A 26,402-nucleotide genomic window follows, 5' to 3' on the forward strand; every position below is an offset into this window, starting at 1 on the left:
ATGATATTGTAATTTAAAGGTGTAATTTTAATTTTGCTACTTGTATATGTCACTACTATTGCCATTACATTCAGTGATATAGGGGAATTACGATTTATGAGTAACATTAGTACAAAAAACATTACTAAGGATTCTGTGCGGTCTGGTACGGGGGAGGTGGGTATTAACATCATGAGTTACTGCACTGGGTGACATCAACCCTAGTGATGCCACTGGGATGCACCTTGGAAGGGAAAGCCATCCATCCAAGACCTCTAATTCAGATTTTATTAATGGTTTCCACTCTGTAAAATTGGATACCTTCTTGATATAGTGTTTTCCACTGAATTCAAATGTCGCTCAGATGGTAATGTGATGCTGAGCAGCATTCAACAGAGTTGAGCAGGCATCCCTAATTGCAATGTTTAAAAAAAAAAAAGAGTACACGCCTCCCACTAACACATGTCAAGGATGCTCATTACATTTATTCATACAGCCAAAGCTTTTCTCCAAAGCGACGTACAACTATTTACCCTTTCATGCACCTCCGCTGTTTTTACTGGAACAATTTAGGGTAATTACCTTGCTCAAGGGTACTACAGTAGTCGGCTAGAGTTGAACCTGTGGCTTTTGGATCAGCTGTCACTGCCCATTGTCTCCACTTTTGTTTGCCTGGTCTTACCAACAATGCAGAAAATGCATCATATTTGAATACCAGACTGCATTATATGCAAATTATTGCTTAACTTTTCTGAGCCCGAATTTACTGAAATCTTTTTCTAGTATTTTATGTAATATAAGTTTTGAGGAAAAAACTGATCTCGGACAGACATTTAAAATGACAAATATCAGACATAGAACCGCTCGAAATCTCGAAATGGCCGCACTAAGGGTTAGGGTTAGACGTTTTGAATCTTTCAACATCAGACACCCTTACCCAGGACAAACACTTTACAGCCCCATGTCACTTCACCGATACATCGAAATGCATCCGAGAATGTCCGATATAAAGTAGCCCTCTCGCCAACAACCCTTTTCCATCAAAAGTTCCGCAAAACTTATTGTAGTATTCCCACAATGACAAAGACGATCTCACAACACGGAGTGTTTATGGCATATCATACTTCTACATATGCTGGCCCTACATTAGCCAGTCTGAACTAGTGCTTAAATGGTTTGACTCTTGTTAGTTACTGTTCTCACTGTGGAGATTTCAGTTAAATTGGCCTCATCACAAATGCCTCTAATTACATGCGGTTTGCATGGTTCTGTACTGGGACCAGTGCTGGTTACTCTTAGAATGCTACCACTGAGGTCATTTCAAAGCTTCTTACTCCTGAGATGATGTGACTATTCATAAAGATGGCCAAAAGACTCTCTGGAGCTACTATAGCAAACTGTTTTCATGAGATTAATTATAGGATGAATTAAATTCTTGAAGTATGTTTTCAGCATATTGGTAGCTGAATTCCTGCATTGTCAGAATATTGTAACAGTAGAGATCCTGCTCACACTTAAGGCAGCAGGCACCGTAGCGATTAGAGCTGCCTTTTGCGCTCATATGACGCAGGTTCGAATCCCACCTCCTGTTGCCGGACCCTTGAGCAAAGCACTTACCCTTAGACTTGTAAGACCTGGAGAGGAGTGTCAGCTAAGTAAGTAAATGTTAACTCACGATACAGAAAAGCAGTTATTTTCCAGCCAGTGTCAGAGAAGTGCATCCCTTCAGGTAAAACCTTTAAATCCAGGTTTAAGGCCACGATTGTTTCTTAGCACCCTGATTAAAACTGCTGGTGCTGCTTTCCATTGCAGTCTGTGTGCTGCTTTCTATGTTGCAGTCTCTCTGTGCTTCTTTGTGCTGTGTTGGTCATGTACTGTAACCATATTTATCTGTTCTTCTCCCAAACAACACCCCCGGGCACCAGCACCTGGGGTGTACTTCTCCGGTTTGAGACCTGTAAAGCCCTCACCGTTGCACTCCTGACCCTGACCCACTGAAGACCACCAGATTAACAGAAGAGCTGAGGCTGCAAGACCACGTGACCATTCCAGAATCTACTTTTTAAACACTTTGTCATGACAGCACAGTGTTAGCCTGGCCAGGGGAGTTGGGGGGGGGGGGGGGGGGGGGCAGCAACGTTCCTTTGGACCCCACCAGGTTTTATTTTCTCCTGTAATTACATTTGGAGTTTGCTTTCTGCTGCTCCATCCCCTTTTGGGTTTCTTGTCAGTATCTTTAAATGTAAATTGTGGTTGTTATTACTCATGTTACTTTTTGCATGTCTCTGTGCTTTTTATATCTAGACTTGAAATCTCTGTTAAGTGGCCCAAGGCAATTTTTTCTGGAATGACGCTATACAAGAATAAATTGCATTGAACAGAATGGACTTGGTTACATGTAAATTTGGCTGAATAACCCACACTTGAAAATTAAACACACACCATAGAGCCCTGCTACCCCACCTTGTGCTTACCTTAATACCAAGGGACTATGCAGTAATCACCCTCACACACGTTCCACATTTCTAATTTCGTGGAGTCATACTGTCTCTGCAGGCTGCGTCCCGGACATTTCGCTAAATACCTTCATAGCGCACATTTGCATTTGTCATCTGCTGTAAATGCCTACATGTCTGCGTCGCTTCATTGCGTTCTTTAGAGCATCGCTCATCTCATTCTTCAATTTTGTCTGCGCCTGCTTCACTTTGGTGATGTCTGCCTCTGGAGTTTGAAGTTCAGAATTGTATAAGAGCATTTCTAATATCGCATTCTGCTGTGCCATCTGTAACGCAGAAAATATGCCTGTGTCTATTGCTGGCATTTCTGGCGTTGGAGCCATTTTTCAGCAACCTCCATGAGTCAGATGTGGATCAGACATCGCATTCACGGCTGAATCACCAGCAGTAATCATCCGAATCCCCGGAATCACATCTGCTTTAAACTACTTCACTAGTAGTGGGAGAAATGTAAGCCTACAAAATTTACTCACAAACTGTCAAATTATATATTAATGGGATGAATAAGGCACTGACAACCGACCAATATGTCTCTCGAGATGTACTCCAGCTTGTCATGTGTAAAGTAGACTCTTCGGCGCACATTTTCAAAGCAAGACTGCAGTTTCATTTTAGGTGGGTATTGATATACACCTGAATAATTGTGTACCAGTAACCCTAGAGTTATGAGCAAATGTAATTTGTGCTGGAAAATCCGAGGTATCAGATTTTACGAGAAGGAAGTAAGAAGCAGCAACATTTGAATTCAAAATAGATGCCTTGGATAAGCCATGAACTTTCTTAGCTGTAGTAAAAATAAGCCTTAAAGCGAGAATTTCTTAAAGTGCTACAAACTGGAGAAGGAAAGGAAAGGTCACACTTTCGGTAACCGGTTGTCCACAGTTTGGTTGGGGGGGGGGTGATGGATGAAATCACAGCATCCAAGAGCAAAGGAACAATGTCAGTGGCAAACCCATCTTCCAGTCATGACTGTTCAACTATCAGGATCACCACACTACCCCACCCCACCCCACGCCCTACCTCCGTTTTGCGCTGATGACGGCATCTCAATCGACACTGAAACGTCCGTAAACAAACCACTCAGACCTGTGTGCATCTAAGCATCAAACTAATTCTGTGCGGCTACCGGTCTTTTCCCTCATCTCTGATTCCATTTAACTACTGTATTCATTTACTACAAACAATACCTTATGAATAGCTCACCAGAGAGGGATTTCAAGCGATTATAATAATTATGAGAATTGCCTGGTTTGCTACTTTAACAACAATCGTCTTTCATATAGTGCAATGAAAAGCTGTTTCTCAAAGCGCTTTACAATATGAAGTAGAAATATACAGGTTGCAATTGTAAAGCAATTTACAAAAAATATTTGTACTTAAGGGGTGCGGTGGTGCAGTGGGTTGGACCGCAGTCCTGCTCTCCGGTGGGGCTGAGATTCAAGTCCCGCTTGGGGTGCCTTGCGACGGACTGGCGTCCTGTCCTGGGTGTGTCCCTTCCCCCTCCGGCCTTACGCCCTGTGTTACCGGGTAGGCTCCGGTTCCCCGTGACCCCGTATGGGACAAACGGTTCTGAAAATGTGCGTGTGTATTTGTACTTATTCAAAACATACTGTATTCATTCTCAATAACCACTTGTCCATTTGAAGATTCACGTGCACTTGTGCACATTCACTCATACACAGTTTAGAGTTCACCGGTTCACCATCTTTTTAGACTGTGGGTGGAACCCCATGCAAACATGGAGAGAACATGCAACATCCACACAGACTGAGCCACGTTCAGAGTCACAACCCAAGGCTGTGAGGCACCAGTGCCATGTCCAGTAGTACGAAAGTGAGATAAATGATGAAAGGGAAATAAGCAATACGTATTAAAAAGGAACAATTCTTTTAGTGATTTTGAACATGAGGGTCTTAAGCCTGGATTTAAAGGTAGCCAGAGCAGTTAATATGTTCTGAAATTAGTTTTGAGTGAGGTTTTCTCTGTCTTTAAAAGACATGCTAAGAATTTTGATTCTTTGATGCTTAATAGGGGGTGTGGTGGTGCAGCGGGTTGGACCACAGTCCTGCTCTTCGGTGGGTCTGGGGTTCGAGTCCTGCTTGGGGTGCCTTGTGACGGACTGGCGTCCCGTCCTGGGTGTGTCCCCTCCCTCTCCAGCCTTACGCCCTGTGTTACCGGGTAGGCTCTGGTTCCCTGTGACCCTGTATGGGATGAGCGGTTCTGAAAGTGTGTGTGTGTGTGTGTGTGTGTGTGTGTGATGCTTAATATTGCTCAGATGTCTTCTTTTCGTTTGACTATGCATGCATCACATGTCCAAGCTGCCACAGCACAGCAGCCGCACAATTTACCTAGAGTTTACTTTGAGCCAAGGACCATTAGGACAGAAGGGAAGGAGAGCCCAGAAAATGCAGCGTGACCGTAGACAGGTGAGCAGGAGACTGCAAAAATGACAAGGAGAAAAGAACGAGATACGGAGAGCAGGATCCATGGAGACAGCAGAGCCAGACAGGTGGAAAAGGAAAGGGTTCAACCAGGTTCAAAACAAGAGGAAGGCAGAAGGTGAGGAGATCTGCGTAACACAGCCAGGAACTACAAGGAGACACCACAGATGCAAAGATGAGTCAGCTGCCCCAAAGACAAAAAAAAGGTGGTGAGAAACGAGGAAACAAGGGTGACCCACAAGGGCCGGTTGCTCGGGGAGATGCACACAGCAGCAATCTTCAGAGAGTGAAGTCTTCCCAAAGGCAGAAAAGATGAGTAAAAGAGGGAAACCGGCCACAGTTTGGAGCGAGAAGGGTTGGGCTCAATATCTGGGATGCAATCGGCAGAACACATGCCCTATAAATCAATTTGGGATGAATTAATTCATTAATCAATTAGTTAATACATTTTTTTAGTTTGTTTCTTTCTCAGGGAGCGACGTAGGGCGCATATGTGTAGACATAAACGAAAAAGTCCGAATAAACATAGAAGGCACATTGTTAATGGTCTTCTCGTAAATAATACAATTTGTCAAAGAAAAATAGGAAAAAGCTCCTATATTGGTGGAATGGACAAAGAACAAATATCTCAGGTCCTGTTACCATTGTAGCTTATTGTTTTATATTCAGTGACAGAAATCGTGCAAGAAGGAATCAGATAAAGGTGCAACTTTACCAGCAGTGTCTGAAAGCAGAGAACAAAGTCAACCGAATACGAGAAATTAATACCAAGATTCAATTAAAGTACGAGGGAATGATCTAGAAGCAGTACAATGACAGGCCAGAATGACAATGGGCTCGAAGTGTTACTGTACATATTAATTAATCAATTCCCAAGCCTGGGAATAGAAACAATGACAGAATTATCTAGAAGAACCCACCCCCCCCACCAAAAAAACACCATTTATAAATAAATCTTAACCATTAGTTACATTTACTCCCCTACTTGTACTTTTCAGAGTGATTTTTAGCCTTGACAGTTTCTATAGGTTCAAATCTCACCTCTGGCTGCAGCACCATTAGACAAGGTACTTACCCTAAATTGCTCCAGTGAAATTACCCAGCTGTATAAATGGGTAAATAACTATAAGTAGCTTAACACTGTAAGTTGCTTTGGAGAAAAGCATCATCTCAACGAATGAATGTAAATGTAAATGTTTACTCTGTTAGATTTGTAAAGAAAAAATGTATTTTTTCCCGTTAAATTTCTGCAGCCTTATTTGTTACACTTGAACTTTTCTAATTTCATTTTATCCGTTTCTTTCCTCAAAACCAGTTGTTTCGTGTATTGTGAACCAGTGTAACATCTCCTTACTGTCAACTGTTCTTCTCCAATCAGTTTATTGCCAAATTTTGTGACAGTTGAATGTGATCGGGGGGTGCGGTGGCACAGCAGGTTTCATTGGGTCCTGCTCTCTGGCAGGTCTGGGGTTCAAATCCTGCTTGGGGTGCCTTGTGATGGACTGGCGTCCCGTCCTGGGTGTGTCCCCTCCCCCTCCAGCCTTACGCCCTGTGTTAGCGGGTTCGGCTCCTGTTCACCACGACCCTGCTTGGGACAAGTGGTTTCAGCCACTGTGTGTGCTGTGTGTGTGAATTTGACCAGAGTTATTAGTTTGTCTGAATTGTTCTTAAAAGGAGCTAGTGGATGTCACTACAATTGTGTTAATTCAACATAACCATATGGACTGTGGTAACAGAAGTGGATATTTTTGTGTTACTAACATATAAATAACAAGTGTTTCAGAAGAACTGTGAAAACATATTCAGGTTGAAGTGCTGGAACTCATTTAATTATAGTATTATTTGTCACAAGTATTTCTGTGTGGTGAAAGAGTATGTAATGCAGGGGCCTCGTGGTCACACATGGGTTCGATTCCCGTCCGGTCTGTGCGAAGTCCATGTTCTCTCCGCGTTAACACAGCTTTCCTCCTACAGCCTAAAGACACGTGTTTCAGGCGGACTGATGACTCTGAATTCCCCACAGTTTGTTTGTGGATGTGTGTAACTTTGCTCCGGTGTAAAGATGGGTGAATGAATGTAGGTGTCAGGCGGAACTGAGGACGTGGGAACGGCTGGACCCAAGCGCAGGATCGTTTGTCAGGTACCGAGCGGTTAGGCGAGTTCTCGTTGTCGGGGACGGGAACGAGAAGTCGGTCAATCGGTGGTCGGAGTGGGAGCGAGGATCCGTGGACGCAATCAGGAGATGAGGCGACTGGTCAGAAGCCGGGAAACGAAGGACTAGGACCGGGACTGGGACTAGGACCGAAAGAGATCTGGACATGAGCTCAAATGGGACAGTTGCCTCAATGAGATTCCGCAAGTGTGAAAGAGCTGAGGAGGGTCTTATAAAGCCATGTGCTCCAGCTGTCATCAGGTGCTTGACTGGCGGCAGGTGCTGTTGACTGCGGTGTGGGCGTGGACGTGACAGTAGGTGGTTTCGTGCAGTGTGTCCAGCACTGTAAGGATAAAGGAATCAGGTAAATACCACACAGTAATCATTGTAATTCACTTTGGAGATGAGCGTCTGCTCTTAGTAAATGTCAGAGTAAACTTGCACAGGCAGTTCCTGGGTTACGAACGTCTGACTTAAGTACAACCAGTAGTTATGAACCACTGCTTGTAAGGCCTATTATATTAAAAACTGAGTTATATACAGTGCTTTGTAATAAGAGATGGGCGCTACCTTGTGACAAGCATCACATCATTGCGTGAGCCCAAGGTAGGACAGGCTTTGTTCTTTTCAGTAGCACCACATTGCTGTTAGTGTCTGGTGTTTTACTGTATTTGGCTTTAATTTTTATTATTTTTACCCTTATAACCATGGCACCAAAGTGTAAATGTGATGCAAGTGATGGTGATGTGTCAAAGCAAAGGATCACGTGTGAAACTAAAGTGGAAATAATAATAAAGTGATCAGAAAAAAAGTGAAACACCAATGAGCACTGTAAAAGCGAACATTAAATCTTTAATGTTGGTTAATGTCTTTAATTCTTACATCTTTAATGTTTTTTATACCTACACACGCACACACACACATTCTCTCTCTCCTCCTCCTCTTCTCTCTATTATACATACTGTAGTTACATTTCTTCTTATTATTATTCTTATCTTATTATTATTACTATTACTGTATGTTATATTAAAGATATTTTAGTGTATCTGGAAGTGTGTCTTTAATGTTTTTATGCATAGAAAAGTCACGATATACTATATGCTAAGACAAACATTTCACTAACTGACGTTACATACCCACCATACCTAACTGTTCCGATTTACGTACAAATCTGACTTAAAGACAGATTTAGGAACGGAACTCGTTCTTAATCCAGGGACTGCCTGTACTAGGGTTCAACATTTATTTTACAACTGACTTCTGTAAAGTTTCAATAGGTATGGTAATTTTTATTAATATGTTGATTAAAGGTCAATAATATGCAAAATATGAGTAATGGTCAGCATATTGCTTTTATGTCATTTTGGAAAATCATAAAATATAAATATTTATATATTTATATTATATATATTGTCATGAGAGCATGACATATATAATAGAAAATAAATATATTTTCTTTTATTAGAAAGGCTACACTCAAGGTAATGGTAATGACCAATATTGACCTATGATAATGATAATGTGACAAACATTTCAGTTCTAATTCTGGGATCTTACTTGCCATTTATAATTATTTAATACTGAATGTAACTTCTGAATTCTCTGACTGTGCTTTGTAGTAAGGATATGTACTTTTTTCCCTATTAGAACACCACTACCTCCCATTACAATTAGCAGTCTGGTTAAGTGTGCGTTATCCACCCTAAAAGGTACACTACTTACACACCCACCTACACTTCTCATATGTGCTGTCATCGTTCTCTGCCAAAGAAAACGAGTCTCATTGTATGTATCATATTGCAACTTCATGTCAGCTTGAAAAAGCACCATTAAGTTGTTGCTTTTCCCCTTTAGTGTAGCAGGTTTTTTAACTTTCCACTTAACTATTCGATGATTAATATGTCTGTGCTGTGATTTTCTACCAGAAAATCAGTACAATACAATAAAATACAATTTGTTCTTATACACTGGTCTGTCCTGAAAAGCACTTTCACCAGTTTACAGCTAGAAAAAAAGAAACAACTGTTAGAATTGTATAATTTATATAATTTAAAAGCTAAGTTAGACAACATTTCTGCTCACGGTAATAAACTAGCTATATAAATTGTGTCCAAGCCAGTGCTTGCTGCTGTCTAATTTTGATACTGTGGCCCAAACAGATCTTTCAAATATTATCAAACTATTAAGGATCAACTATCAAATCAGCTAGACTGACTGAGTAAAGGAAGTTCAGAAAATGTGGCGATAGGGTTTTACCTTATTTACTGGATCAGGACTGACTGAGCTGTTTTGATTTGCTAGTTATTTGACTGGTGTCACTTTGTGTTGAGGTTTTCTCACTATGGGACAGTGAGGACTTACAGTGACTTGCAAACTAGAGGTTGTCTGTTTGAATCCCAATCTTGCCACTGATGTGTTGCTTTTGAGAGAAGGATTTATCCTGAACTGCTCTCCTACAAATACCTTGCTGTTTATTCTGGTCAGTGCTAAATCACTCATAACGGTATCAGCTACATGGCAAATTAATTAAATAATGTGATCGTCAGTGCTTGAGCAGTTTTTTATTGGATCTCTTTTGTGACCTTTGATGTTTCGCAATAGTGCAACAGCGGCATCTACAAACATCGATGATTTTCCCCGAGTTTGGTGCTGGAAGCTTTTAATAATTCGAGTCTTAAGCAAAAAAAAAAAAAGCAGTGTAAAATGGTGCAAAATTTGTCAGTAGCTGCAAATCCTGCACTACTGGAACGATCACCTTTGCCAGAACATTAAGTGCATTGAATTCATCTGCAGGGTTGGAGTCTTTTAAGAACTGATAGACCCAAAATTCACTTTGAGAGGTACATAACTAGAGTCATACTCATTGATACACTCTTTCCTACACAGAGATTTCCTTGGGGTGCTCTGGTTTCCTCCCACAGTCCAAAGACATGCTGTTCAGTGTGTGAGCGACAGAGAGAGTGCGTGTGTGTTCCACTGATGGATGGATGAGTGACCCAGTGTAAGTAGTGTATCTAGCAGTGTAAATCACCGTGGTGAATAAGGTGTGTGGGCTGGTAACACTACATAGAGCTCATTGGAAGTCGCTTTGGAGAAAACAGTCCGCTAAGTAATTAAATGTAAGAGTACAAGACAATTCATGTGGCTCCACAGTCTTTCCGGGTCTTGTGTTACATTTAGTGATGAGGGATTCCTTTAGTGACACAAAAGGTTCATACATTTTTGAGGTGTCCACAAGAAACTTATTGAGGAGAAGATAAAGCGCAATCAGCAGAAGAAAGCTTGTAAAGGTGTTCATTTGACATGTAGCATTGTGTTAATGTGTAGGCGAGTGTGGGTGGGTTGGACTTTTCCACAGAAGCATAAATAGGCTTACACTGAAAAATCTACCTTCCTGCTTAGAGAAAATGACACATGCAAGCCCATCTGGGATAAAACCAAAAGCCTTTATGTAAATGTGATTTGTGATTTGCATGGGGCGCTAAACCTTCAGCTCAATTAATTCAATACTTATCTCTCCTTTTATGTATGATGCCTTGTGGGATATTAATAGAAAATAAACATTTTAAATATCGAACATGGCATGAACTCCACATTTTCTTTCTGACAATTTGTCACATACCACAGTATACACCAGTATACGTTACAAGAACAACTCTATATAAACCTTTTAAAATTACTAATCAGGTAACGTAGTACACGTGCGTGAAGCACTTAGGAGATCAGGGGAGAAGTGAATCTAATCTAAAAAAGGTGAGTTTTGAGCTCCTTCTTGAATATTGTGAGGGATTCAGCAGTTCTGAGTGACACGGGAAGCTCATTCCACCACACTGGACCCAGAACCGAAAACCTTTGTGGTTTTGATTTTTGACCTCTTGCGTGTGGGACCACCAAGCAGGCAGGGCTGGAGGAGCAGGTCAGTCTGGCTGAGGCCTGGCGGGTGATGAGGTCTTATAGACACTGAGGAGCAGATCTGTTGATGGCTTTGTGATAGTCTCTCGTAACCAGACTCTTGGGTTTGATCCGGGCAGCTATAGGAAGCAAACGGAGGGGGATACATGGGAACGCTTTGGTAGGTCAGACTCTACAGGCTGAAGTAAGACAGTTCTTGCACACTGGGGGATCTTCTTGTCCTGCAAGCCCTGTCTTGGGATCCGAGCAGAAGGCAGCATAGCAGTTAAAGACATGGGCTATTCTGACGGCGCTGCTCTTCCCTATTACAATGCCAATGTACTTGTGTCTGCTAATGGATGGGAGAGCATACGCCGGCCTGCCGAAATGCTGAAGAAGGCACGCGATTGAAACGCACCCATCACGTGACCAGAAACTGAACATTTTTGGCAATCCCATGTGCGTTCTCCCATCTTTGCTTCTGTTTTCATACAGACCAGGGGGTTCTGAGCAGCAATGCCCTTAACCGGATTCCCGCACGTCTTCTGTGTTTTCTGTGCAAACTAAGAAAATGTGCCTTATTACAGATATTATGCAACATAACATTGCTGAATATTAATTTCTCACTGCAGCAAATATTTTATTCTGAAACATGTTTTCTCATCTTAATTTCTCAGGGCAAAGTACCATTCATACCCCCCTTTCACACAATTATTTTCTTGACTGTTTACAGGCACCATTCTCTAGTTTAAAGGGCAACCAGAACACATTTGTGTAGCTGCTAAGAAAATGACAATATACAGTATATGCATAGTTTTATAACTGGGATATGAACCTAGATGTGAAGGAAACACCGAGTGAAATGCACACACGCACACATTTTCTGAACCGCTTATCCCATACGGGGTCGCGGAACCGGAGCCTAACCCGGCAACACAGGGCGTAAGGCCGGAGGGGGAGGGGACACACCCAGGACGGGACGCCAGTCCGTCGCAACCGAGTGAAATGTTGTATAAGAATTAACAGTCAGACGAGTGTGACCATGTAACATTGTTCCAGGAGTTTCCATGTTCATGTCTTGGATGCTGATGTGTTAACGTTCTCGTTTGTTCAAAAATGTTGGTGTTAAAGTGCCACCTGATGGTGGACCAATGAAAAGGTGCATTGTTCCTATTATTGTTTTTTTTGTTTTATTATTCAATGGAAGTTTTGCTGTAGAGAAGAGGGAGGGATGCAGTTGTGGATTGAAGGAAGGCATGTTCCCCCAAAGCAGGTTCTTTTTATTCTTCTTGTGAGCTGGAGGGAAGCATAAGCGTGGACTGCGGTGGGATGACACCTTAAAATCAGCTCAGCCGTGCTTTGCTCATCGTGATTCTCAGATAAAGCCTCAAACCCAGAACCTCTCCCCTGTCCAGACAGTTAATATTCTTTAAAATTCTTTCTCTCGTTGCCTCTAACCCACCCACATGGCCAGCTACTACGATCATTGTTGGCAGTGGCAATTTTTTTTATCATGTTCCCGTGTTTCCATGACTACCCCGAGTCCACGCGACCAACACTTACTGAAACGACTTCACCGAAACATTTGCTTTATGAACTGGAGGCGATCCCAAATGCTGTAGAGGAGCCCAGTATCGATGAAGAAAACTAGGTAGCGATCAAACATACTGTAAATCCTGTGGAAGTGGTGCTGATGGCTGATTCCCTATCAAATCCCACAGCTGAGGACATCACTGTAATATGAAGGTGTAGGTGCTGATGGACGATGGCCCTGCCGCGATTCGGCGTCTGAGACTACGGCCTAGCATGCGACCGGTTTGCATTCTTGCGTCCTACGATGTTATGAAAAAAAGCCTGTGGTGACAGAACTGAAAATGACATTTAAGTCCTTTTTGAATTTCTCCAAAATCATGATGACAGCTTCCGTGTTTCTGTATACAATATATCAAAATATCCTGCCGGTTAACACAACTGCACTTTACTCATTTCGTCATCAGTTCGAGCTGCTGCCTTTGGACCCAAAGGTCACAGGTTCGAATCCCCCCTCCAGCTGCAGTATGCTTGAGCAAGAAAATTTTTCCATGCTGAGGATCACAGTGGCAACAGGCTAAGTAAAGCAGACCATATTTCCATTTTCGGCACAAGAGCCTTCAGCTTCCTCTGGGGGATTTCCAGGTGTTACCAGGTGTTCCCATGTGTTCCCAGGCCTTTTGGGGGATATAATCCCTCCTCTGTACCCTAGATCTGCCTGGGGGAAGGGGAGTACAGGATGTGCCTGGGACACCCCCCCACCCCCCCCAAATGATCGAACCACTTCAGCTGCCAGGTGTTGATCTCATGGTGCAGTGTCTTTACTCCATCATCACCAAACTCTTTATCCTCTTCATCTTATTGCAGAATGTGAGCCGCCGTGCCGAGGAAATGCTTTTCCGTGTCCTTGTAACCGTAACCAATAACCGGGAAGAGGAGTTGTATTCTTGAGAACCACCCGCTGCGGCTGTACTGTGTGTTGCATTTTGTGAAGGTGGCACTGAGGACATAAAGGAAAATGTCACATTTTGAATGATACAATTTTAATTTTATACTGAGTTAGTGGGACCGCTGTGTGAAAATAGGAATATTTTTTTCATAAACCGTTGCACTGGACCCCATTATACGAGAGCTGAATGTTTCTATACATTATCTATAGATAATTATCTTAGATACTCTATACATAATATTATTAACATTACATATTATTAATAATACATATTATAATTATTGATTGCATTACAAATAGTGCATAATTATTAACATTACACATTATCTATACATAATGTTAATGTGGAAGCTTAAATGTTTTTTTTTTCTTTCTTTTTTTTTGTCTTGGAACGACGGGATGGTAGCGATGCAAAGGTGAATATATGAGTCAGTAGTGAGCCATTTCGTGGGAAAAAATCCGTAGCTGCATGGTGTGCGTTTCCTGTCAGCTTCTCCACCAGTCTTAATTACAGTGTTTTCAGTGCTATTTCTGTATCCACATGCTTGCTGTTTAATCAGCGTTGCTAGGATATGGAGGACTTGCACCAGTTCTTTTCCTCAGTAATAACAGACAATACTTTCGTTGGGCGCCCTCTCGAACAGCGTGATTTGCATACAACACATGCAGCACATTTATCGTTTCTATCTGCGCTGTGTTTGAGACATCTTCACAAGTGCCGCATCACTCTAGTTCTGGCCTGCAGTAAAAGCAAATCCTCAATAATAACGCATTTCACTGATACTTTAAAAAAAAATCTTTTTTTTTATCAAAACAAATTTTTGGAAGTTTTATTTTGCGTACGGACACCCCTCGACTTACGCAAATAGACCGTTCTTCAACCCCTTACGTAATTCAAAAGTTACGTACGTCGGATTCCCCCTCCTCCCCCACCATTCCATATAATGACATTAATAATTTCTCCATTTCAGTGATTGCACCTTGACGTTTCTTTGTTATTACTGTTGTTTTCATGCTAAATTTCCTTTCACGTGCTCCTTATACGTGCGGCATCCTTCACTATCGTATTCACACTCGATACAACTAAACCTGCTTCCCGTGCTGTAGACGATCATCTTTGTCCACCTTCATACTTCCTTTTTATTTTCAGCTTCGTCTTCAAATCGATTGCTGGAGGTTTGCAAGACGGTTCTTGTTTTCCTTCAAGTGCATGTTCACCACCAGGCATTGTGAATAATGAAAAGAGTAAAAAATATGGGAAAAAAGCATTACGCTAACAAGAGGAAATGTGTTCACACTCAAAACACGCGGGAACTGGGAAGATGGAGCTTTCTGCCTTGTCTGGCTACGCCGACTCGTGCTTAACGTATTTCAGATGTTTTGTGTAAAATAAAAGCGCTGTCTGTAAATTATGTGTATGCTGGGAATTTTTTTGCGTAAATCCGGATTTACGGAAGTCGAATTTACGTAAATAGAGGGATATCTGTAGTTCGTAGGCAAATTAAAGTTATCTGAATAGTTTCGTTAATGTTTAAAGTAGGTAAAACGGCACAACATTATGATTCCAGCATTTGGCCTGTTTAATCTTCAGGGAATCGCTCGTCACTTCAGTTAACGCGATGCATTACATTTAAATCTACTTTGATTCATTTAGCAGACACTTTTTTCCAAAACGATGTATACCTTAATGAAAAGACTGTGGCATCTGAATCTTCCCTTGCTCAGCCATCAAACTCGTCCCTTTTCTCAATTAGTTCTCTAACCTGATGGTTCAGATATGCGACTGGCTATGCAGACTCTTCACTTGTACAAACACTTGTAAATGCTGCTAATAATTAAATCCAACTAACATTTCTAGTTGGAAGGAACGACTGAGTGCTCTTGGCTCCATCCATCTGACAGTTTTCCTGCATATTGCTCAAGTCTCATAGTCTTAAAATAATTGGCGACTGTAAACTCTTGAAATGCTCGACCTTTCTGCTGCGGAGGCTCTGGCTTGCTTGCAGTGGTTACAGCCCATAATTAGCGAACTATGTTGCCCTGTTGGGTCGATGTTCTCCAGTAACAAGCGTACAAACCAGAGAAACCAAATCTGCGTGAAATGTGCAGCAGGTATGAGTAGACTCTTTTCCGAGCTCTCAGTCGAAGAACTCAAGTAGCTCAGTGAGTGAACACTGAAGCTTTGTGTGATGCTCCCTTCTAGAAAGTCACCTTGACAACTGGCCAAAGGACAACAGCACTGAAAAACCCCCCAAAAAACTAAACTAAAATGCACTTTCTACAAAATACTACATGCGCAATTTGTTGATCCTCAACCCGATTCTTTTGCAGCAAAGCGCATGTACATGTTGATATATACTAGCTAAATAATTAACAGTAAAAAAGGGCCACTAGTAAAAGAAATAATTATATAGCTCAAATATTTGGTAAAACCTTCAAGGGTGTTTTTTACACACACAGTCTGAACCGCTTGTCCCGTAGGGGGTCGCAGGGAGCCGGAGCCTAACCCGGCAACACAAGGCGTAAGGCTGGAGGGGGAGGGGACACACCTAGGGCGGGACGCCAGTCCGTCGCAAGGCACCCCAAGCGGGACTTGAACCCCAGACCCACCGGAGAGCAGGACCCGGTCCAACCCGCTGCTCCACCACACCCCCTAACCGCACACACACCCACACACATACTACATGTACAGTATAATGCAATGGTTAAATTACTGTCTCCTCAAAGAAAGCCTTCAAATCTCTTTCTTCTTTTCCTCGAATTTCCTTTAGGTGCTGAAAGCCTGTGGAGCGCTGAACCGTCTCAGAGGTGGCGCAGCCTGGTTCTTGCGGCAGACCAGCGTCATATGTCAACCTGATGGTGCTGCGGTGCACTTTTCAGCCCGAGCAGCAATTAGCCTAAGAGTTGGCTGTGCTTCTCTGCTGATCATCCCAACAACTCGAGACCATGACTAGTCTGAAGCGTTCTCATACAGAGCGCTCTGTCGGGGGGTCTGTCCCTGCCACCGATGAGTTTTACACCCGCCGTCTCCGCCTGCCTAATGGAGGGGCACCACCCCCCCGCAGCGAGAGTGCTCACCTGTCAGGTTGCACGACCGGTGTTCCGAAAATGGGCGTGAGAGCTAGAGTGGCCGACTGGCCTCCCCGCAAGGAAGGAGGAGGACTGTGGCACATTACCGTGGAAACTGACTCGCCCAGCACGGTTGGGGGGGCGCAGAGTAACGTTCCTGCAAAGCTAGGCCACCTGGTCAGCCCCCAGGACTCCTCCGTGCTGCGCAACATTCACAACACGCTCAAGAGCAAGATGCAGAATGCCAGCCGGGGTAAGGACAACCGCTTTCTGTCTCCTGATGGCTACCCTGGCTCCCCTCGCAAAGGAATGCGCCGCATTCGTCAGAGAAGCAACAGCGATATCACTATTAGTGAGCTGGATGGGGATGGAGCTGAGGGTTGGTCCTTTTCAGGGTGGGCTCCCATGCACAGGGAGTACGGCAGCACTTCTTCCATTGACAAGCACGGCAGTTCTGGAGAGAGCTTCTTCGACATGGTGAAAGGTTACCACGGTGACCTGTCCAGTCGGCGCAGTCCTTTATCGGAGAAAATCGGGGACCTGCTCACTGTTGCCCCCAAACTAGCAGGACTGGATCTCAGCGAAGGACCTATTGGGATTCATCGCAGTAGTCCTGCGAGTCGTTTGAAGGACCGGGAAAAACCCCTCAAGAAGCGATCAAAGTCCGAAACGGGGGGCGAATCAATATTTAGAAAGCTACGCAGCACACGAGGGGAGGGTGGTTGTGATTCCCGAGCGGGGTCTGATGCGGAGGATGGACGTTCTGAAGATGGGGGCCCGCCTCCCAAGCCATGGACCTGCCAGAAAGGATTTGCACACTTCGACATTCAGAGCCTCCTGTTCGATCTGAACTTGGCGGCTCAGAGCGGGCAGTCGGCAAACAGGCGCAAGAACATCACTACGGGTGCCTCAGCTGCCGCAGCTGCCTCTGCCTCTGCTCCCTCTTCCCTCTCGTCCTCCCAGACTGGGGCATACAGCTCACCCTGTGGCAGCCAGGAGGAACTCAGCACGAAGGACAGCCCAACCTTGGACCCTGGTGACGACAAGAGTAATGAGCTCGTGCTCAGCTGCCCGTGCTTTCGTAATGAGATTGGGGGTGAGGGCGAGAAAGACATTAACTTATCGAAGCTGGGCAGCATTGGCAGCGGAGGATCCACAGGAGGGGAGGATAGCTTATTTGAAGCCTCCCTTAGCATGCGCTATCCCAATTCCGCAGTGGCCATCTTGGAGGTACCAAAGGACAGTCAGGGCATACACAATGATCTGAGCAAACGTTACTTCTTGGAGCATGTGGACCTGGGTTCGTGTTACTACAGGAAGTACTTTTACTTAAGAGGTGAGTTGTATTTTGTGAAAGGATGGATACAGATTGAATGGGACAGATTCAAATACAGCCGGAAATGAAATGCAGATGTTTTCATATAAAAGCACGTATAGTAGGTCCTCAACTTACGAACACAACTGGGAGCAACAGTCTGCTTATAACTTGATTTGTTTTTACCTTCAACATTGCTATCATCATACTGCAGTCGATAAATGTTGCATAATACATACTGTACACCCATCCACTTTTAATAGGTTTGTGTTATGCTATTCCCCTGGCGCGGTTGTGTCGGACCCAAGTGCGGGGCACAGGAAGCTTGATCAAGGGGCGGTTCAGTAGACGTTGTCAGGGAACAGGCAAAGGGTCACCGATGTACAAGTAGAATCCAAAGGGGCAAATCCAAGAACCGTAATCCAAGAAACAGGCGAGTGATCAGGCAAACCAGTGAGTCGGAGACGAGGAGCAGGATGAGGAGCGAGGAGCAGGGCGAGGAACGAGGATCGAGGAGCAGGACGAGGAACGAGGAGCAAGACCAGGAGCGCAAGTGATCGATAAGGCTGAACAAGGTTCCGCATCGGGCTGTGTTCCGCAGCCCCTTTTTAAGCTTGTGCTTGCTAATTCGAAGTAGGTGTTTCCTGTTGCGCGGCCGGGGGGGTGACAGTTTGTTTCTGCATAAAATCCCAGACAAATCTATAATAAATAAAAAATACTTCATTACACTTCCATCCATTAGTCTGGTATTCAGCACCGTTTGTTCAGAGGTTCAGTAGACTAGTTGCAGAGCTCTGCCGTATTATGTAACCATATGGCATGATAACAACCCTTGAATTGACACAATATATTGTAGTGTAACATTTTTATTCTTTTTTAATTCGCTTAAGACTGCATTATAATGAATGATTAAACTACATTAAAATTCTGATTCATTCCATAAACATACACAACATTTCATCTCTATCACTCAGGATCACCAGACTCATCCTTTAAACGCTGTAATGACCTGTACTATGATTCTACTCTGTCTTAGTGTGTTTTGCTGCCAACTAATGGCTGGATGCAGAAATGTGTTTCGTTTTTGCTCTCCAGCAATCAGAAACTCATGTGTATGAGCAATATCTTATTCTTCATATTACTGAAACGTTTCGGCATAACAAATGATGTGTTTAATAAAATGATGTTGAATAAAAATAACACAAAAAACAAATAGGATACAGAAACCGACATGCCATTAAGAAGAAGAGACAAGCATAAACAATACAAAATGTTGCTGCTAATCATAAAATAATAACTCAAATACAGGCTTTGAGACAAAACATTTTTAACAAAAAGTGAGTGATATATACATCATGGTCCTTTATTTCAGTTTGAGAGAGACTACCGTGTAACCATATTTATTCATTAGGCTTTTCTGTGTTACTTTTCATTTGTATTTTTTTCTTTCTCTATTTATTTCTTAGAGCACTGGAATTACTTTGGAGTAGATGACACACTGGGGCCTGTGGCCATCAGTCTGCGAAGGGAAAGACTAGAAGACCACAAGGATCATGGCCCACAGTACAATTACAGGGTCATTTTCCGCACTAGCGAGGTAACTTCACCGCTCTTTATTAATTTGAAGTACCGGCAACAGGTGCCCGGAATTCCACTATCAAACACATGATTAAGCCGAGTACTTCCATGAAGACTTCTTGTATCCCCAGCTAGGATTCAATAGATCCCTACAACCAAGTGCCTCTGTCCCTCTCCAGCTAACTACACTACGGGGTTCAATCCTTGAAGATGCCATACCAGCTACGGCCAAGCATGGTATGCCACGTGGGCTGCCCCTCAAAGAGGTTTTGGAATACCTCCTACCTGAGCTGAACACTCACTGCCTGCGACTGGCTCTCAACACGCCTAAGGTCACAGAGCAACTGATGAAACTGGATGAGCAAGGGGTATGTCAGCTATGCACTCATCCTTCCATGGTCTCTTAAATGATGTTCTTTCCCAAATGTGTTTGGGTATACAGACGGTCCCCAACTTATGATGGGGTTACGTTCCGATAAACCGTAAGTCGTATTTTCCTAAGACGAAAATACATTTAATAGACCTAACCTACTGAACATCATCGCTTCTTTTCCTTTAAAATGGTCAAGATTGTTGATTGTGAAACTCCAAATTCACGTGTGATGGCCATTACGGGCTTACCACCTTCATGCTGGCCAATTTATTTTGAGTTTCTCCTCAAGAATAATTGCCTTCCTCTTCTTCTTCTCACCAGTAGCAGGAGACACAGATGGGTGTTTCATAGACATGATGGCTGCACAACACACAGACTAGATATGGGGGGTATCCAAAAAAAAACACTGGCCACACAGAACACTGTAGAGTATCGGTTTATACACTGGTGACTGCGTGGCAGACTGGGAGATGCGAATCACTGCTGCTACCCAGCATCACGAGAGAGTTGAGTACCGCATATCGCTTGCCCGGGAAAAAATCTAAATTCAAAAATCGAAGTATGGTTTCTACTGAATGTGTATCTCTATGGCACAATCGTAAGTGTCGAAAAATCGTGAGTGTTGTTTTTCCCAAGTGTACACCTAAGAGCTGCTGCTGACTAACACATTCTATCTAGTAAACGTCCTTCTTTCTTCCCTCCCATAGCTCAAGTACATGTCGTAAAGAAGTTTCTGACTGATGCTTTCCACTTATTATGTACCCATCCTTGGCCATGGTCGAAGGGTACAGAACAGAGATGGTATTACGCTATTTGTAACTAATTAAACAACCTTCTTCCCGGCTACAGCTCAGCTTCCAGCTCAAGGTGGGAGTCATGTACTGCCAGGCAGGCCAGGGCAACGAGGAGGAGATGTATAACAATGAGGCTGCAGGCCCGGCCCTGGAAGAATTCCTTCAGTTGTTGGGAGAACGTGTGCGCCTCAAGGGTTTCACCAAGTACCGCGCTCAACTTGACACACAAAGTAAGTGCTTTGGTTCGAACTGGGGAGGTCTGCAGCATGAAGAGAATAGCTGCAAATGCTGTGGAGTTAATTCAGACTCCGAAGTGTGTTTGACAACACTCATGCAATCATCATATGTTTGCATTCTCGAATTGTGAGAAGTTCAAAACTCGAATTTTCCTAAAACGATTTTTTAGTCTGATAGCAGTCCCACGGTAGTTTTACTCAATTTTTATCATGATATTATTACAGTCTGTTGTTATTCCCTGACAACGACAACAATCTCAACATCACGAAAACAGCACAGGATGAAGAAAACCTTAAAAACATCTAAAAAAAAGTCACGTTAGAAAGAATGGGGGTTGGGGCATTAAAATTAAATCTGAAGAAAACAAAAAATTCAAGAGAACTGGAGCCGCGGCAAACTTTAGTGCTCATGGTAAAAACGTAGAAGTCATTGAGAACTTCTGCCTCTTGGGATCAGCAATCAGTTACAGTCTAATCCGATAACGTGCCATAATTCATATCGTTCTCTGTCCAATGTTTTTTTTTTTTTTTTCTGTTACACGAAATTGAGTCACATGACATTATATAAATAAACAGGTAATATACATTTCATTAACGTTTACCCTCACTGACGAAGGCCTAAGTCTGAAATGTGTTTGTATTTCAATTTCACATAATTAAATTTCATAGGGTAATAAAAACGGTCACAGCTGCGAGTGCTGTCCTACATTTACTTTATGTATGTAGTGATTCAGGAGTTTGAAGTATTAGACCTTGGGTGTGCCTCTCGAGAACATGGTATACCTTCCACCTGGGGCTTAGAGTCCGCTGGAGGGCTTGTACCTGCTGTCGAAGGAGGTTCTTGAGCCCCTCCACCCAAATGGGAGGGGAGAGGTGGAAATGGGGAGGCGGTGGGCTGCATGACGCACCAGAAGCGTTGAGGTTTGTGGGCATTTATAGCTGTTCTTGTGAGTGACATGTGTCTCGTTCTAGTACTTCTCTGCCAGAATTATGTTTTAACAAACTTCAATAAACTGTAGGTCTAAACTGGAAGATTCTGTAAAAGGGATCCTCACCCTGAAATGCACTGCTGTGAATATTTTTCCAGCTGATTCCACTGGCACCCATTCTCTCTACACCACCTACAAGGACTATGAGATCATGTTCCATGTATCCACCATGCTGCCCTACACACCCAACAACAAACAACAGGTAAAGCTCGAAAAGCATTGTTTTTCACCTGTTACAGGTTTTGTAGCAATGATTTTGTCTAGCTGGATAAGCTGATAGTATTTAAATGCTAGGCAAATTTTTATGAGACAGCTGGTAGTGTAGTGGTTAGTACTATTACCTTAGGACCCAAAGGTTGTAGGTTTGAGTTTCACCTCTGGCTACAGTACCCTTAAGCAAGGTACTTACCCTTAATTGCTCTAGCAAAATTGCCCAGCTGTATGAATGGGTCAACAATTGTAACCTCAACACTATAAGTTGCTTTGGAGGGGGGAAAAAAAGGTGTCAGGTAAAGCCTTCACAGAAATTATATTAATTAAATGCCACGACTGAAAAATCCTAACAATGTTTTGCACTGATTTGGTCTAAGTTCAGCAGTAACTTGCTGTTCGCTGCTTTTTTGTCATTTGTAGCTCCTGCGGAAACGGCACATTGGGAATGACATTGTGACCATCGTGTTCCAGGAGCCTGGCGCCCAGCCCTTCACCCCCAAAAACATCCGTTCCCATTTCCAACATGTTTTTGTTATTGTGCGTGCACACAGCCCGTGCTCCGACAGCACCTGCTACAGGTGAGGAACCTGATACAGAGCTGGAGTTAGAAAGTGCGCCTGTCTCACACTTTGGAGTCAATGTTTACAGCATTGGTAAAGCCTGGCTTTTATGAATCCGTCATAAAATTCATTGTATGTCTTGGTAATCTCTCATAATATCATTTAAACATCATTCACGTTCTGTAGAGGTACTAGTCACGAGTGTCTACTCTCCCCCATCCTTTTTCAGTTTTTTTCCATATATAGACACAAAGGAATTTTTCAAACTATAATAATTATGAAAAAACCCATAAAATAAGTAACCTTTGAGATGATTTTTTAGTATATGTACAAAATCCATCATTACCTCATTACCATATCACTCACCTAATTACCATAAATATTCTGACCTATGAAAATATTAAAAAATTGTCTTCCTTTGCTTACAAAGGTAATATATATCCAAGGAACCCGTTGTAATATTAAGTCTCATAACTTAAAGACCTAGTACGGGACAGCTGGTAGTGTGATAGTTAGAGCTGCTGCCTTTGGAGCTAAAGGTCACAGATTTAATTCCTACCTCCAGCTGTAATACCCTTGAGCAACATACTTATCCTAAATTGCTCCAGTAAAATTACCCCACTGTATAAATGGGTAAATAACTGTAAGCTTCTGATGAATGTAACCTTAACATTATAAGATGCTTTGGAGAAAAGCATCAGCTAAATGAATAAATGTAGTTATCATCAAATTGTAGAAGATCTTATGTGTTCCTGAGCCCCAGAAGTGACTCTCATTTGGGCTAGAATACCACTAAATCTCATTAAAATGAGCAGAACAGCTGTTGTGGGTGAACGTGATGTTTGAAAACTGAAACAAATGCCTTGAAAGTTGAAGGAAAGTCAAATTTTATCAGCTATTTCATGATGTAATAGAACATTCTAAGATCCTGCGAGAAAAAATCCTTTTGACTTTTCATCAGATAATATTTGCTGGGACTGATATTTCTACCACTCTTTTTTAGTAGTGTACATTATTATTTCACCTTGTGCAAATAAAATGTTCACTATGATACCTGTTTTACTTCAAACTGGAATGGCTAATAACTGGTTCTGTTGGACAAACATAAAATATAAAACAAATTAACACACACACACACACACAGAACCGCTGGTCCCATACGGGGTTGCGAGGAGCTGGAGCCTAACCCAGCAACACAAGGCATAAGGCTGGAGGGGACACACCCAGGACGGGACATCAGTCCATCACAAGGCACCCCAAGTGGGACTTGAACCCCAGACCCACTAGAGAGTAGGACCTGGTCCAACCCACTGTGTCACCACACCCCCAACAAATTAACAGTGAAAAATGAAAAAATAATAAAAGAAAACCTTACAACTGAACATTTTACAACCCTAAAAATCCTAGAACTTTGAAGCCTGGTAGCCAAGTCCTCACCATTACCACTTAGTAAACCAACCCCCCTGTCCAACTGTACAATTTCCTTAGTAAAACCTTTTTTTAAATCAAAATAAGTGATTAATTTAGAGCGAAACCTACCCAAATCAGCTTGTTCTTTTTGAAAACATACATTTTAGATGGCTTTGAAGGGATTAAATTAATTTAAATAACATCTGTGAAGTGTTCTTAATATAACAACTTTCCCTTTACAGAAGTGGGTGCTTTAAGCCTGGTTTGTAATAAGCTTCCTAAAACCTGCCCACATATGCCTATGTAAGAGGAGAATTCACTACTGCAAACTGATTTTGAAAGGCTAAATTGAATCGAAAGACTCAGCTCTCAAATATTCCTTGCAGGCCAACTCTGTCTGTGATAATAAGCAGTTTTCGTGTCTGTATTGCACGCAATTTGTAGGGAATATCTATATGACAACCTACCCATATGTGAAAACTCTCAAGCTAGTTTCTTTTTCACTGAACCTGCCATGTTTGTGAACTTCATTGCTCTGCAGATTCTGTGCATGTGTGGATTACTGGAAAATGACAAACCAATATAAAATCCTACGCATTGTAATACGAACATACAATGAAATTCGAACATGCGATGAAATTCGATTAATTTTCATCGAGCGCTTTTCTCGCAGTGACACAGAGCGCTGAACAAAGGATCAAAAGAGACATAGTAGTAACATTGTATCAAATTATAACAGATATAAAGAAAGCCTATCGATAAGAAGTCAGCTATACATATAGTAACAACTATACTAGCTACTAAACCTGTAAAGCATGGACAGTATAAAGTGTGGTCATGGATGATCCATCCATCCATCCATCCATCCATCCATCCATCCATCCATCCATCCATCCATTTACAAGCTAATTTTCCCTTTGAGGGTCTCTGTGGCACCAGGCGATTTGTAATAAGTTATAACAAAGACATCAGTGAGCAGAGCCTCATCCTTGCAACTAGTTATATATCCTTCTGTCTCCTGTATGCGCATATAAGAAATAAAATTAATGTGATTAAAGTGGTATGGTGGAATAAAATGTTTCAAATCTCACCATTATAAGATTCTAGAATCACCCTAGGATAGGATTCCCGTAGTACCGCCAGACAGTGTTTCAGGATGTACGCTGAACACGAGAATATTCATACTTTTGTCTCTCTTTGTAGTGTTGCAGTCGCACGCTCTAAAGACGTACCCCCTTTTGGACCCACGATACCAAAGGACACAACCTTTCCAAAATCAGCCGTTTTCCGGGACTTTCTGCTGACTAAGGTCATTAATGCCGAGAACGCTGCCCACAAGTCAGAAAAATTCCGAGCCATGGCGATGCGCACGCGGCAGGAGTACCTGCGAGACCTGGCTGAGCGCCATGTAACCAGCACACCTATCGACTCCTCGGGCAAGTTTCCCTTCATCTCTCTGGCCCACAAACGCAAAGAGAAGAGCCGACCCTATGCTGGGGCAGAACTCAGGAGCATAGGTGCCATTTCCTGGCCTGTGCATGCAGAGGATCAGGCTACAGGGAGCCAGCTGGACTGTCTGCTTGCCATCTCAAATGAGTTTCTTGTCCTCCTGGATATGAATGCTAAATTAGTGGTGTTCAATTGTCAAGTGAAAGATGTCATTGGCTGGACACTTGGCAGCCCCATCTTCATGAAAATTTTTTATGAGCGTGGGGAGAGCATTGTTCTGCACTCTATCAACAACAGCACAGAAGACTTTCGTGAGATTATCTTACGCCTGGAGGTAAGCAAAAAATTGTTACCTTATTATATTATTGTATAATATACAATTACTCTTATTCATTCAAGAGATGTCTTTTTTTCCGAAGCAATAACCAGTTAATATAAAATTAGCTATCAAAGCGTGGTTTGTCTGATACCGCCATTTTTTTCTGCCACACATATCTCATGTAACTGCCTGCAGAAATCAAATGGGAAGATGATCGTGGTAGATATGAAGTACATTTCTAAGAACCGGGTCCAACAGACAAGCTGTTCTAGATCCTTTCTGAATTCTGGAAGGGATTCAGCAATTCTGAGAGAAGGAATTCAGTCAACCATGTTGGAGCCAAAATCAAGAACCTATGAGCCTTCGATTTACATTTAAATTTATTCATTTAGCAGATTATTTTCTCCAAAGCGATAAGCAGCCCAGAGAAAACAAAAGTACATCACACCAACAGGTTGAGGGATATCGATACAGACACACACTTCTCAAAGTACAGACAGCTTGTCCAATCCCGCTGTTTAAACCAGCCTATGTTGCCCAGGTACCTGTGTATAGAATTTGCAAAGAGTACATTTTTTAAAACAGATTTTTTGCAGTAGACAGGAGACTGGGAAAGAAGTGAGACTGAAATAGATGTGT

General features: G+C 42.6%; 1 protein-coding gene across 1 annotated transcript in view; it reads left to right on the forward strand.

Annotated features, from left to right (window-relative positions):
• Nucleotides 1–26,402, forward strand: part of LOC108920977 (signal-induced proliferation-associated 1-like protein 1) — a 60,042-nt gene that overhangs the window by 22,131 nt on the left and 11,509 nt on the right. The window contains exons 2-8 of the mRNA XM_018730141.1: nt 16,230–17,863; nt 19,309–19,439; nt 19,600–19,788; nt 20,643–20,817; nt 21,911–22,014; nt 22,446–22,603; nt 25,199–25,778. Of these exons, the coding sequence (XP_018585657.1) occupies nt 16,405–17,863; nt 19,309–19,439; nt 19,600–19,788; nt 20,643–20,817; nt 21,911–22,014; nt 22,446–22,603; nt 25,199–25,778 (2,796 nt within the window). The 5' untranslated portion in view covers nt 16,230–16,404. The remainder of the gene's footprint in view (nt 1–16,229; nt 17,864–19,308; nt 19,440–19,599; nt 19,789–20,642; nt 20,818–21,910; nt 22,015–22,445; nt 22,604–25,198; nt 25,779–26,402) is intronic.

The sequence above is a fragment of the Scleropages formosus genome, chromosome 21 (assembly GCF_900964775.1).
Source record: "Scleropages formosus chromosome 21, fSclFor1.1, whole genome shotgun sequence".
In the NCBI taxonomy this organism is placed as follows: Eukaryota; Metazoa; Chordata; class Actinopteri; order Osteoglossiformes; family Osteoglossidae; genus Scleropages; species Scleropages formosus.